Raw genomic sequence first — 13,961 nt, forward strand, 5'->3', positions numbered from 1 at the left:
GTACAATTCCTGTGCATGAACAGCACGTCACCTATTTAGGTACTTACTTGGAGGTATTTTCAAGTATTGATTTGACTTCATTCATTTGTTCTTTCCCGAAGTAAACTACAGTGAGGTGAATTCTCCCATCCTGCTGCATGCCCATTTCCCTAGAGAATAGAGACAAATTTGTGACTTGTCCCAGAAGATAGTTTTCTTCAATAACCTGCACCTACTGGGGAAGGCAGAGTAGGGTGAACCTTGGAAGGCATTCCTGAGGGCACAATTCACTGACAGAGATCCTGGTCCTGATAAAAGGGCTCACTGCCTCTTGTCAGATGGGACAGAAGACTATCTTTCAGGCAGATTAGGAAAAAACTCTCTAAGTAGTGTTTGTTATATTAATAGGAGGACTCTGTTAAAACAGCCCATCCAGCTCAGCAGTAACTCCAGCACTTAGGAGAATATGAGAAGGGGAATTTTAAAGAAGCTATACATACCCTACCTGTTAACCTTCATTTTTTGTAACAGATATTCCAGAGGATCTTTGGCATTCTGCTATGAAACATTTACTAAAATCTGAGTATCAACCAGAGATCAAGCCAGTAGCCTAAGGGTAGGACTAATCTGAACAAATGCTAGACATCATGCCTCACTTCCACAAAGTTTAGTCAGCAAGGGTTCATCTATAATCAGCAGAGAAATCAGCATGACCAGAGGGTAATTTCTCCCATCTTAAACCAAGCGTCTATCAGATGGCTAATTTAGACAAGGAGCCTATTTTTAGGTGGCTGTAATTAGGCAAAACAAATCCAATTGTAAAAGTCAGTATCTGTTGCTAACAGTCTTTTCTGGGCAGCTATTTAAACTACATCTCAATTACATTCTCTCTCCAAACATCATCTCCGTGCTGAAAAATAAAATAAATTTAAAAGCAACTATTTCTGTTGTTCAAATACATTTCCTTCTTGCCTTTTACTGCCTTAATTTTTTCACTAATAGGGCTTGGCAAAGTGTCTGGAAGCACTAATTCCCTTTTTCCTTAGAAATGTTGCTTTACAGCTAATGGCAGTAAATTCTCATGTTGCCACAGTCACATGTGCCCCAACAAAACAGACTGAGACACATAAGCCAGGTACATACAAACCAGAAATCCTGATGACAGGAATATAATTGCTTTTACTGCTAATCACAATGCATTAAGCAGCCAAATGCCTTTCAGTCTCTATAATCTTAAAAATTACTTAGTGGCACAATGAAACGTTATGTGAAAGTAACATGATTTTTACTGAGTGAGGCCTTAATAACTCCTGAAATTGCATCTTTCCAAGCAAGAAAAAGCAAAGGCAGCACTGGAACGGAAACCCACCTGAAATTCTGCATGAATTGCCGAAATTTGCTGGCTCTCTTGGCCAATGGCACGATGACATTAATGAGTGTGTCAGCCATATTGACATTTTCATGTTTCACTTTCATTACAGGACCAAATGGCCGGAATAAAACAATCTTCTTGAACTGATGTTTTGTGTCTCCTTTGAAAGACAGCTCATACAATGTGCCTTTGTCTTTTTCTGTGCGGTAGATCCCTTTGTGAAAACAAAAGAGAAGAGGTTTTGGATTAAAGTTGGGCTTCTGGGGAAAAAAAAGGTGCAGTTATCATGTGTTACACCTAAGCTGAAAAGGCAGAAGAGGCATGAGGTACTTACTTTTAAGCCAGTACACAATGTGCCACCACTTGAAGGAGGCTGTCACTCTGGCAGGGACACAGCCCTGGGTTGCAGGAGCTATTTGGTATTCTTACAGGCACATTCCTAGGCTTGGCTGAGTTGCAAACCCCTGAAGGTTACCAATTGCTCACACTCAGAATAACCCAGCAGACATACTGTCCTTATTTTTCAGACTGCTCCAACTGCACACTGCAGGCATGCATGGTAATGGTGATGAAGAGAGACTGCGAAAGGCAGCCTACCTCTCTGCAATATGAATTATTAGGCCATCTCCCAGAAAAGCAATTTCCTGATGAGCACATTCATTTCCTCCTCTCTGGGAGGTTCTGTGGAAAGTCCCCTAATAAAACTATGTAACCAGGCCCCAGCAGCCATCAACTTCACCCACTGCCAATCAGGAAAAAAACTCTCCTGTTACTCAGTTTTCAAGGGACTTTTATTTCCTTTGTGGCAACGATGCCCAGTCCTGCACAAGGAATGGTCTGCAAGGACGACACTATGGACTTTGTCAGAGGTTAGACCCAGGGCACAATCCTGCATTAGACAGTCTTCAAGGATATTTAATTCATACAAGCATATACTTATTTCCTTTATGGAATAAACTTTTAACATACTTGATGAGTAAAATTGGTCCCATGCTGAGGGCTGGCATGAACTATAAAAGTATTGGTCATGCCCCGCCAAAACACTATTCTGATACCTTAAATGAAATGAAGTTGGCAAAAAGGCTATAGGTTTTACCCCCTCTAAATGACACTTCAGTCCCTACAGTGCATACTGAAATAATCTGTTGGGAATCTGTTATGGGCCACCCACCCAGGATGAAGAGACAGATGAAATATTCCACAAGCAGCTGGGAGAAGTCTCACGATCGCCAGCCCTGCACAGCCAGTCAGGGAGTCAGCCAGGGGGATGCCCCGCGGGACCTGCTGTTTACAAACAGGGAAGGACTCGGGTTCGATGTGGTGGTCAAAGGACATCCTGGGCACAGTGATCATGAGATGACAGAGTTTTTGACTCTCAGAGAAGTAAGGAGGGGGGTCAGCGAAATCCACTTTGGACTTCCAGGGGGGCAACTCTGGCCCGTTTAGGAGCCTGGTTGACTGTCCCTTGGGAGGCAGTCCTGAAGGGCCGAGGGCACCAGGAAGGCTGCACGTTCTCCAAGGAAGTCTTACAGGCACAGCAGCAGGTCGTCCCCATGTGCAGAAGGATGAGCCGGCGGGGAAGACTGGCCTGGCTGAACAGAGAGCTCTGGCTGGAACTCAGGGGAAGAAGGAGAGTCTGGCACCTTTGGCAGAAGGGGCAGGCAGCTCCGGAGGACTGTAAGGATGTCACAAGCTTATGCAGGGCAAAGATCAGAGGTGAAAAGCCAGCTAGAACCTGGGCTGGTTGCTGCCATAAAAGGTAACGAAAAATGTTTTTACAAATACATTAGAAACAAAAGGAGGGCCAAGGATAACGTGCATCCTTTCCTGGATGCTGGGGGTGGGGGGGGAACATTACCACCAGGAAAAGGCTGAGGTACTTAATGCTTTCTTTGCCTCAGTCTTTAACAGCAAGACCAGCAAGTACCCTCTGGGTACTCAGCCCCCTGAGCTGGAAGGCAGAGACGAGGAGCAGAATGAAATCCCCACAGCCCAGGAGGAAACAGTTAGTGACCTGCTGCTTCACTTAGACATGAATAGGTCTATGGAGCCAGATGGGATCCACCCGGGGGTACTGAGGGAGCTGGTGGAGGAGCTCACCAAGCCACTCTCCATCATTTATCAGCAGTCCTGGCTAACTGGGGAGGTCCCAGAAGACTGGAGGTTAGCCAGTGTGACACCCATCTACAAAAAGGGCAGGAAGGAGGATCCAGGGAGCTACAGGCCTGTCAGCCTGGCCTCAGTGCTGGGGAAGGTTATGGAGCAGACCAGCCTGAGTGCCATCATGCAGCACATGCAGGACAACCAGGGGATCAGGCTCAGCCAGCGTGGGGTTATGAAAGGCAGGTCCTGCCTGACAAACCTGATCTCCTTCTATGACAAGATGACCTGCCTAGTGGATGAGGGAAAGGCTGTGGATGTTGTCTACTTAGACCTTAGGAAAGCCTTTGACACCATCTCCCACCGCATTCCCTTGGAGAAACTGGCTGCTCATAGCTTAGATGTACTCTGTGCTGGGTTAAAAGCTGGCTGGGTGGCTGAGCCCAAGGAGTGGTGGTGAATGGAGTTACTTCCAGCTGGTGTCTGGACACAAGCAGCATTCCCCAGGGCTCAGTACTGGGGCCAGTCCTGTTTAACAACTTTATCAACGATCTGGACAGAGGGATCAAGTGCACCATCAGTAAGTTTGTAGATGACACCAAGTTACAGAGGAGTGTTGATCTGCTTGAGGGTAGGAAGGCTCCGCAGAGGTCAGGCTGGACAGCGGGGCCAAGGCCAACTCTATGGAGTTCAACAAGGAGAAGTGCCAGGTCCTGCACTTGGGTCACACCAACCCCACACAGCGCTACAGGCTTGGGGCAGAGCGGCTGGAAAGCTGCCCGGGGGAAAAGGACCTGGGGGTGCTGGCTGACAGCCGGCTGAACATGAGCCAGCAGTGTGTGTGTCCAGTGTGCCCAGGTGGCCAAGGAGGCCAACAGCATCCTGACTTGTATCCAAAACAGTGTGGCCAGCAGGACTAGGGCAGTGGTCGTTCCCCTGTAGTCGGCACTGGTGAGGCCACACTTCAAATACTGTGTTCAGTTTTGGGCCACTGCAAGAGGGACATTTTGATGCTGGAGCGTGTCCAGAGAAGGAAAACGAGGCTGGTGAAGGGTCTAGAGCACAAGTCTTATGAAAGGCAGCTGAAGGAACTGGGGTTGTTTAGTCTGGAGAACAGGAGGCTCAGGGGGGACCTTATTGCTCTCTACAACTGCCTAAAAGGAGGTTGTAGACAGGTGGGGGTTGGTCTCTTCTCCCACATAACAAGCAATAGGACAAGAGGAAATGGCCTCAAGTTGCACCAGGGGAGGTTTAGATTGCATATTAGGAAAACTTTCTTCACTGAAAGGGTGGTGAAGCATTGGAACAGGCTGCCCAGGGAGATTGTGGACTCACCACTCCTAGAAGTGTTTAAAAAACACATAAGATGCAGTGCTTAAGGACATGGTTTAGTGGTGGACTTGGCAGTCCTGGGTTAATGGTTGGACTTGATGATCTTAAAGGTCTTTTTCCAACGTAAAAGATTCTCTGATTCTATAAAGCTTTTTCATAGTTTGATCTGTTAGGTTTAAGAAGGAATAATTAAATGTTAATTCTAACTACTTGTTAAACCACTGTAAATATCCTAACAACTTCATCAGTAGAAGAGTATAGTTGCATTGTCTTCCATTGCTTACAGAAACTCAAGAGACAAGCAAAATATGTCTGGAAAAAAACTCCTACGCTTGACTTGTTTCTTCTTTTTTTCTCTCCCCAACTGGTTTTGAAGGACAGCTTGATGAAAATACTGGTTTTTGGGGTTTTGTTTGTTTTTGGTTTTTTTTTTTAAATTCTTAGTCATTCCTTGATATGTAACATCGCTGTGCATCTAACCCATAGACTGACAGTTCTGCCTATAATTCTTGTGAAGGTCTGGGTCAAAGGTTTCTTTGTACATAAGCTTTGTACATAAGCGTAACATAAGCTCTTAATCTTGTATTGTAGCTTTTACATTGGTATGCCCAGAACATCTGAAAGATTAATGAGGTGTGATTTTATCTGGCCAGGTTCTGTGCACTCTCTTATCTTCACTATCACTCCATAAGTGTTTTATTTTTAATGAACACTTCAGTTGGTTAATACTATATGCAGATTTACTGATCTGTTATTCACTTCATGTTTTATTTTTAATATAAGCTGATTCAACAAATACTCCAATCCTGCCTCCAGCATAATGGATTAATCTAGTGAGACAGCAGTTCCATCATTCTTGTACTGCTAGTCTTTTAAAGCCGTGCCCTTGAATTCCCCTAGCTTTTTCGATACAGTCTGCCCAAGGTGCAGACCATGAACTACATCTGTGACTGAACTTGAGCCTGCACTTGAGATCATCTGAATGGTGACCTAATAGACCCTGCATTTCCTTCTCCTGGTGGCCAGAGAATGGAAATCTGCACCTTTGAATTCTGCTCACCCATTTATTCTTACAGAGAGCCTGCTGATGGTCCAAGTGTGTTGCTGGGAGCACTCATTTACTCAGGCACTTTTTGAACACAAGTCTTGCCAAGGAAGTTAGTATTGTGGAAGGTTAAGGTAGCCTTTTGACATTAAACTGAACAGAAATCTATATTAAATCTGATTTGCATTTTCTCTAGAGAGAAATACATAGGACTGTTTCACATGTTTGACAGCAAAGTGACATTTTTCATAACAAAGACCCAAATTAAATTAACCAATTTAATAGTATCTGCCATGCAACATCTCAAAGTCTTTGCTTCCACACCCTTTTCTACTCCAGACAAGAAACAATGACTCCACTTCCCCAGAGATATGTAGCCCATTTGTGGAATAAAGGAAGCTTTGCCAAATAAGCAAGAAACACCTTCAGAGCAGAAAGTACATTGTGACCCAAGGTGTCCCTCCTAGTGCTATACACACATCAACAGAGGCTGCTTCTAACTCTGCAGTTTTGTTCTTGTTGAGAACTTCTACTACAGCTAAAAACAAGCAACTTAGGTGAAGGCAAGGTTCCCTTGCACAAAATGGTAATCCAAGAATTTATAATCCTCACATACCATCTTAAAGAGAACTGTATGCAAGTTTAATGCATGTAATTAAATACGGTTATTCTTGACGCACATTTAAACCATTTGTTTTCCTTTTTGAAGTATCTTCTTTCCTTTTTAAAATATCTTCGAAGCAGAGAACAAAGTGATTTGCCCAAGGTTAGGCAGTGAGCCTTGGAAATGAGCCTGAATGTCTTGAGTCAGTCTGGGGACTCGCCCAGCAGAACATCCTGCCTTTCACAAGATTTTTTCATTTCCAAAGGTGCTACTTCACTTGTGCCATCAGGACTTATTATGATACAGAAAGATCATCAAGCAGCCTCATTTCTAAGAGATGAGCTACAAGGAGGGGAAAAAAGTAGTCTCAAAAAAGTAAAACAAAAAACCTTTTCCTGAAAAAGTTTTTCCTGAAATGAAAGCCTCGGAAAGGGTAGATGTTCACTATAAAAGAAGGTTAATTGATCATCTATTGCTTCCATTACAGCAGCTGCATTTCAGAATATGCACCATTCCTTTCAGAAACAAGGAGAAAAGTCAAAGCCTTTGGAAACCTAACGTAAAAAAGTGAACAGGAGCTTTGGATCAGCAGAGACACAGGTGCTGAAATGAAGTAAAAGGGCAAGTGAGAAGCAAAACCACATCTGGGCTGAAGGGTTGACTAAAGCGCTGTAAGTGTCCAGTCTTCAGGGCAGCAATTCCCAGGGCTCTCTTAAGACATGGAAAATACCTGATCTCTATTCAACAAGGCAGGCAAACAAGTTTCAGACACGTGGAACTGATAACTAGCCAACAGCCATGCAACCTTAACAAAACACTGTTGAGTAGATGACAATTTTAGGCCGTTCCACAGAACAGATCATATGTTTCAGGTCTTCCGCTATTAACAGAAACACTCCCTGGACCTGTGCTCACTACTTATATTCTATTGGACGTTGTAGGAACCACTATTAGGATCTACCAGCATTCATTGTCCCCATTTTAACTCAATATTATGGTGGTCATCTCACTACACATGCAGTAAAATACAACACCTTATCCTTTAAAGAAGAGCATCACCCTTTCTCCCAATAAGCTTCCAGGGCAAAACTGCATCAGGTAGCCCACCACCAGTAGCTATCAATTTGAGAAAGCAAAGCTATTCCTCTTCATTTGTCTCCAAGACCTTATTTAAAATGCCAGTCACTAGACAGCCACATACTTTAGGTAGGAAAACTTATGATACAGCATATTTGACAGTGCCATGGCAGGGCATTTCTGAAGCAATCGGGGATTTTTTGGAACTGTTCCTGTTGGGAAAGAATATCACCAGACAGTGATTACATTCACTTATGGAACACACTACTCAGGCTTGTCAGTGAAATATTGGAATAAAAATTCCAAATTATCATCTCCATCTTTGAGAAAATGAATTACTTCCCAATCTATTCAGCTTTGCTGCCATTTTCATAAATTAATGACCAGAGCTGTTATTCTGCCCACTGAGCAACTGGCTTTCTATTGGAAACAGAAAATTCCTTTGCCTGCTTATAATACACAGAAATTTCTCATCTTTTCCATGCTGTTTCTTACTAACTCCTCGTGGCAGAAAACCACTGAACTTGGTATACAAGTGGAAGGAATAAGGGGGAGAGGGGAGGATTATAGCAGCTGAACAGCTCAAGTGCCTCTGTGAAGAAACAAGCAGAACAGCAGCCAGACGGATACGTTTCGGGCCCCAGGGAGAAGGTGTGGTTCTCCTAGTTTTGAATAAGAAAAAATGGAAAATTCCACCACATGTCTCCTGGAAGGAGAACTGTCTGAGAATTCTATCCAAATTTCATGTAACAGCAAATCTGCTGAGAAGGAGTTTAGCTCAGATGTAAGATACTAGGGTCACAGTCTAATTCCCACGCACAAGTGGTTCTGTCTAGAAACTGCAGAGGATGCAACACTTATTTTAAGAGATCCCAGCCACAGAGACAAAACGATTCTCCCTAAATGTAAGAAATGTTTGAAGAAATATTTTCCCTCTGCAAAGACAAGAATAAAGGCACAAAATGGAAAAGAGGAAGACATCCAGACCCTAATCAAATTTATTGCACTCACCACCACCCTGCCTGTTGGAATGTTAGTAATGAACTAATACTGATAGCAGATACCAGATGTGACCCACAAGAACAGAAAAATCCACAGAAGAGGCCCAAAACAAACAAGAATAACTTGTATCACTCTATATGCTAGTAAGACTCAGGATCAGCAACATGCTTGAGTAAAGCCAGTGTCATAGGCTTTGCTGAGCAGGGCAGCAACAAAGACACAAGTCTCACGTATCAAGGGCAGCCGTTCAGGTTTTGCATTCTGTCTCTGACCCCAATTACCTGATTTTCATTTCAGTACATCCCTCCACCTGCTCAACCTTAAGATGAGGGCAGTAGCCCACCTTTAACATATGAGATGCATACAGCTTTTGCGTGCTGTTACTGCTAAAGCAGCTGGAAGACAAAAAGCTTACAGGATTGAGGGTACTACCCAGTGCAGACCTAAGCCACACCTCCCAGAAAGCTCCAGCTACCCTGGGCAGTTCCAGAAAATGAAAACAGCTGGCTTTGCTGGCTGGTAACACCACTCACAGTTGCTGTGTTGCTGGATCGGTACAAAGCTGCCAGAAGCTGCCATGGAATCCAGCCCGTTACTAACTTGTTGTGTAGGCAGTGGCACCTGCAGAGCACTGTCCCCAAAATAAGTTCTGAGTTCAAACCATACTTGAAATGTACAACTGGAATAGAAAACTCAGTCCTCTCTTCTGCTCAAGTTATACAGAGCAATGATTTGTTTGTGCTTTGATCCACAGTTTTGGATGTTCTCAGAGAATGGAGGATGGGGGAAAGAGACTGAGAAGAGATGACAGAGACTTTCAAAAGAACTCTGCAGGGAAATCTGCCTAGTCAGCTCTTTGTTTACAACCCTGATGCATGGATCCCTGCATTTGCAAACAAATCAGTTTGCACTGCTGAGTAAGAATGAGAATTTCTTACCTTGCCCCTACAGAACCAAAGGCCTGCCCTGCCGGGGAGGACACAAGGAAGGTTTCTTGAGCTGAGACTGAGCTGTACACAGGGCTCCAGTTTCTTGATCTCCAAGTTATGTGCAGGGCTTCCTCCCTCTGGAGTACTTCACCACGTATGTGAAAGCCAGCAAGGCCATTAGTGCATGAATAACCTCCACAGACCAGCACTGCAGTGTGCGTCCCTTCCCCATGCCTTTCCGGACACCAGATTCTGTTTTGTTCCCCAAGGACAGCACTAGTACCCAGACAAAGACCCTTGATTGTGCATGAAGGCAGGCTCTATGCAAAAGGGTAACTTTAATGGAAAATTAAGCAAAGCTGGTAAGAAAACATCTCCTTTCCCCTCACCCTCTCCCCACGAAAGAGCTGGTGCCAAACAGTCATACATGCCTGTTTGGCTTCTACAGTAAACAGTAGAAGCATATTTTGAAATGATACACTGAACAACAAACAGAAAGGAGGAGACTGGAAGCACGTACCTCCACGATGCATTCAAATACTGGCATCCAGCAGCACTTCCCAGTTCCCTGTCTGTGCATCAGTGCCACCTCTGTGCATGAGGAATTTGACTGGTGTGGAGGAAGTGCCTGGACCAGAGGGGAGCCAGGACCTGCCTCAACAAGATCTCCACAGTCTGTCTAAACAATTCATGCCCCTGCTGTGGGAGGCACCTGTCTGACTGTCAGGTATATCCCAGCATGACCTCAAGAACCTACTGTCTCTCGATACCACGACTGCTGGAGAAACATATACAGAAAGTAGAAATTAACAACCGGCCATTGCACAACAGCCATAGTTTGTCCTCACCACACGGAGGATGTATTTTGCTCTGCTCTATTCATAAATATCAGATGAAGAAAACAATCCACAGCAAAATCACTAGTGATGTGAGATAAGCATGGCGGCTTGTGTTCAGCACATTAGAGCAGTCACTCCATAAAAGGTAGGCATCTTACCCACATGCCCTCTAAGTCTGCAGCACAAACACCTGAAGATGAGGAAGACAAGTTCTTCCTCCTATATGAAATTCAGCTAGGTCAGCTGTGGATTAAATCTCACTTATAGACAATACTATTGAACAACAAGAAGGGAACATGCCGGTTCCTAGGAAGTGAAACTAGGACAGCCATATTACAAGTAAAAATGTAGCTCTCTTGTTGAATGAAAAACAGTTATGGGCCCTTGGAAACAAGATCTGTGAAATCTTATGTCACATCATGTTTCTGCCGCACATGTTCCTGCCCTTTTAACTCAGAGCTGCTGTCAGCAGGGGCTAACCTGAACAGATATCAACCACAGAGACATCACAACTCCTGGAACACATCTGGTGCCTGTGGCTGGCTGGGAAAAAGCAGCCCAACTGGAAACAAGCACGTACTTTGGATTTAGTGACAGAAGACATGAAGTAAAAACTGGTTGCTGTTAAAAGTGGCACTTTAAAAACCCACACTTTACTGTCTCAATATTATGTGTGAGAGCAAAGACTGCTCAGCTTATTTTAGAATCCAAGGGCTAAGATGGACCACTCCCAGTATAGGAGACACCCTGTAACGGCTAAGCTTTCCTAGTCATTTGAAGTTACAGGTGATACCAACTGAGTTACTGAGCTCCTCAGCTGCTCTTAAAACCTATCTTGCCACTCTGACAGAGCTGTTCAGGTGGAAGTAAGAGTAATATTAGCGTTTGGATTTAAACTGCAGTTGTCAGTCTTAACACTGGTAACAGATTTGTGATTGCAGCCTGGTCATTCACTTCTTGCTTTGTCAGTTCTGAGGCAAGCGCATGACTAGAGAGCTGTGAGTACACATTGGTGGTCACCACAAGAGACTGGGAGGCTCTGCTGTCACAAAGTTCTGTTCCCCAGGAAAGCTGCCATTCTGCAGTTGTGCCTGCTGGATCATAGCACTAGCACTGTCCCAAACATCTGTGCTCTGAGATAACACCCATCTCCCTCAGCAACAGTCACACCTGAAACCCTCACCAGCACTATGTGGACCTTCCAACCTGCTGTCTGCATACAAACCTTCAACAAAGTCAGAAGCTGTGTACACACGGTGCTTTGCGTTGCTGTCCCCCTCTGGATTGTTCAAACTCCCAACAGCTAACTCGATCACCTCTATCAACTCATCTCGCTTATCCTTCCTTACGGGTTTCTCTTCTGGATGGCGTGTCAGCCCTGTCTCCAGCTGGTACACCTTCTGCAAGGTAAAGCTCTCAAAAGGCACGGCTGCATACTCTGTGGACAGCTTAACGCCGCTGTGCACCTCTGCTTTGTCTATTTGGGAACGGAGAAAAGCCAGCAGGTTAGCCTGGGCCTTCTCTGGGTTACTGTGGTCAAGCCGAATGTCCAAGGGGTCTGGGTACTGCTCCTGCACGTTCTTAAGCTGCTCACTCCTGTGCTGGAGCTCAGCCTTCAGCTGGGCAATTTGTTTCTTCAAGCTGATGATGTAGTTGCGGTGTTGTTCTTCCTGCTCTTGCAGAATGGCTTCATATCCCTCCTTCACAGTTGGACTGTGCGCCCTGGGCAAGGCAAGCTGCTGGTTGTCAACCTTGGGTGTGCAAGCCAACATATAAACAATAGACACTGAGCAACAGGCCACCACCAGCAGGCCTACAAGTCGGGGAAGAAATAGAAAAAATCCTCGTCGGAGCATCATCTCTCAAAAAGCACAGTCTAACCCTACGCATGCAACAATTCTTATGTCCATGCAGTGCCACAGAGGCCCCTGGACTTGGAGTACTCTTACACAGATGCATGTATGTGCAGGAACTGGCTTGTCAGCTCTCTTAAAACATGTGCTCTGCCTCTGTATTGGGCTCTCTCTGATGTTTACCCAGCAGGACCAAAAGACAAGCTGTGAAGTAGACAGGACACCTCCTCATTCTCATGGCAACACCTACGCTGCTGCAATGTGATCAGCTGGTGGTTGATGGAGCCACCTGAAAGACAAATGACAAGGACAGTCATTCAGGCATGTTAGAATTTGGTCACTCAGTCCAGACCATTGAGAGTGTTGTAAGAATTTACCTCATTTCTCAGCTGCTCTGGCGGATCTCAGTTGTGAAGTGTTTGTACTAAAACCCAAAAGGTGCCAAGACTCCTATGGGAGAAATCCTGTATGCATACATTTAATTTTAATAACATGACTTGGCCCATTGCCAGTGAAAAACTAGTCCAGGCCTCAAAGTCTGCCATGCTTTAGAAATATTAGGAAGTCATCATCTGTTACTTTCTGGTCAGATGTTAAGGTGCTCTGTTCATTCGAGCAACAATGGCCCTCCAAGTATTCTCAGCTCTTGGAGAGCTCTAATTTTGAAGGCAGGCAGTCCCACAGCTAGTGCATACATTTCAGCCTCCAGGCATGTTATTCCAAAACACTGTTTGAACATATGAAGCCTGACTTGGAGCAGAAATTTGATAACCAAGAAACCAGAAACTGTTATCATGGCCAATTGATGCAACTAACATTGTTTGACATATCCTACCAGATGCTCCCACAAAACCCAAACAACTAGGGCCAAAATTTTTTCAGAAGCACTCGGACCAAGTCTTAATTTGGATCAAGATCCAAAATCAGGAGAAACTTTGTTTCCATCTAGGAGACAGCCACCATTGCACACTATGTTATTATTTTAAGGCCCTCTTCTGTTTCTGATAACGTTATAAAAAGTCTTGCAACAATGTACAGTACTACTGTCTTTCCCACATAAGCTCTCTGCCCAGGACTGAAGACCACAGAGAAGGTTTAGGGAAAGCTGTCTTAGGTATTTTTAAAATAAGAGAAGTTAAAACTGGGAACATTATTATTTTTAGTAAGACTTCCTCAAGTATACTTAGAAACAGAAAAGAAAAATTAGATGACTGAATAAAAATATTTATCTAGCTGTAAGCTACATTAAAACAATTGCACTGAGAACACTGCCAGTGTGATTTTCAAAATCCCTCAGTTTTGGCCCAAATCCATGCTGATGCAAGGAACTTCATCATTTATTCAGCTGACAGTAGACTTAGGCCAAGGCTGAGTACCATTCTAGATTACACAGTGATGCTGCATTGTTAGACTCAAACACAATCAAATTAACCCCTTGACACCCTCCCCTTGGATGCATGCTGACATCTTGACACTGCTTTTGACAATAGATTCATAGTCCTTTTAATCACGCATCCTTGCCAGCAGACCCTTCAGTAAAAACAGTTTAAGAGTTTCAGAATTTTCAGTTATTTCTAATCTTGAGTCAAAGTCTTCTACAGGACTTTTTATCAATTGCTACATGACTTCCCCCACCCTGTGTCTTGATTATTACTCTACATACAGCAATTATGTAGGGATATTTCTGATTTTTGAACTGTTATCAGTATTTTATCAGTCTGAAGAGCTTCTAGAAAAAAAAACCCACACTTTTAGAGTAGGAATTGAGGGGGCTAGAGTAAGCAATAAAAGTACTGCTGTGTTTTTCTCAAAGTAATGCTGAATGGCTA

General features: G+C 44.2%; 1 protein-coding gene across 7 annotated transcripts in view; it reads right to left on the bottom strand.

Annotated features, from left to right (window-relative positions):
• The window catches only part of CSGALNACT1 (chondroitin sulfate N-acetylgalactosaminyltransferase 1), a 47,600-nt gene that overhangs the window by 6,445 nt on the left and 27,194 nt on the right, over nucleotides 1-13,961 (bottom strand). For 6 of the 7 annotated variants that reach the window (XM_055702679.1, XM_027814914.2, XM_055702697.1 and 3 more), the window contains 3 exons: nucleotides 11,505-12,421; nucleotides 1,349-1,565; nucleotides 48-149 (listed from right to left, as the gene is read on the bottom strand). In XM_055702679.1, coding sequence (XP_055558654.1) covers nucleotides 48-149; nucleotides 1,349-1,565; nucleotides 11,505-12,138 — 953 coding nt within the window. In that variant the 5' untranslated portion in view covers nucleotides 12,139-12,421. Of the gene's footprint in view, nucleotides 1-47; nucleotides 150-1,348; nucleotides 1,566-11,504; nucleotides 12,422-12,509; nucleotides 12,583-13,961 lie in introns of all 7 variants that reach the window. The other variant, XM_055702687.1, reaches the window with a different exon arrangement.

Source organism: Falco cherrug, chromosome 1 (assembly GCF_023634085.1).
Source record: "Falco cherrug isolate bFalChe1 chromosome 1, bFalChe1.pri, whole genome shotgun sequence".
Lineage (NCBI taxonomy): Eukaryota > Metazoa > Chordata > Aves > Falconiformes > Falconidae > Falco > Falco cherrug.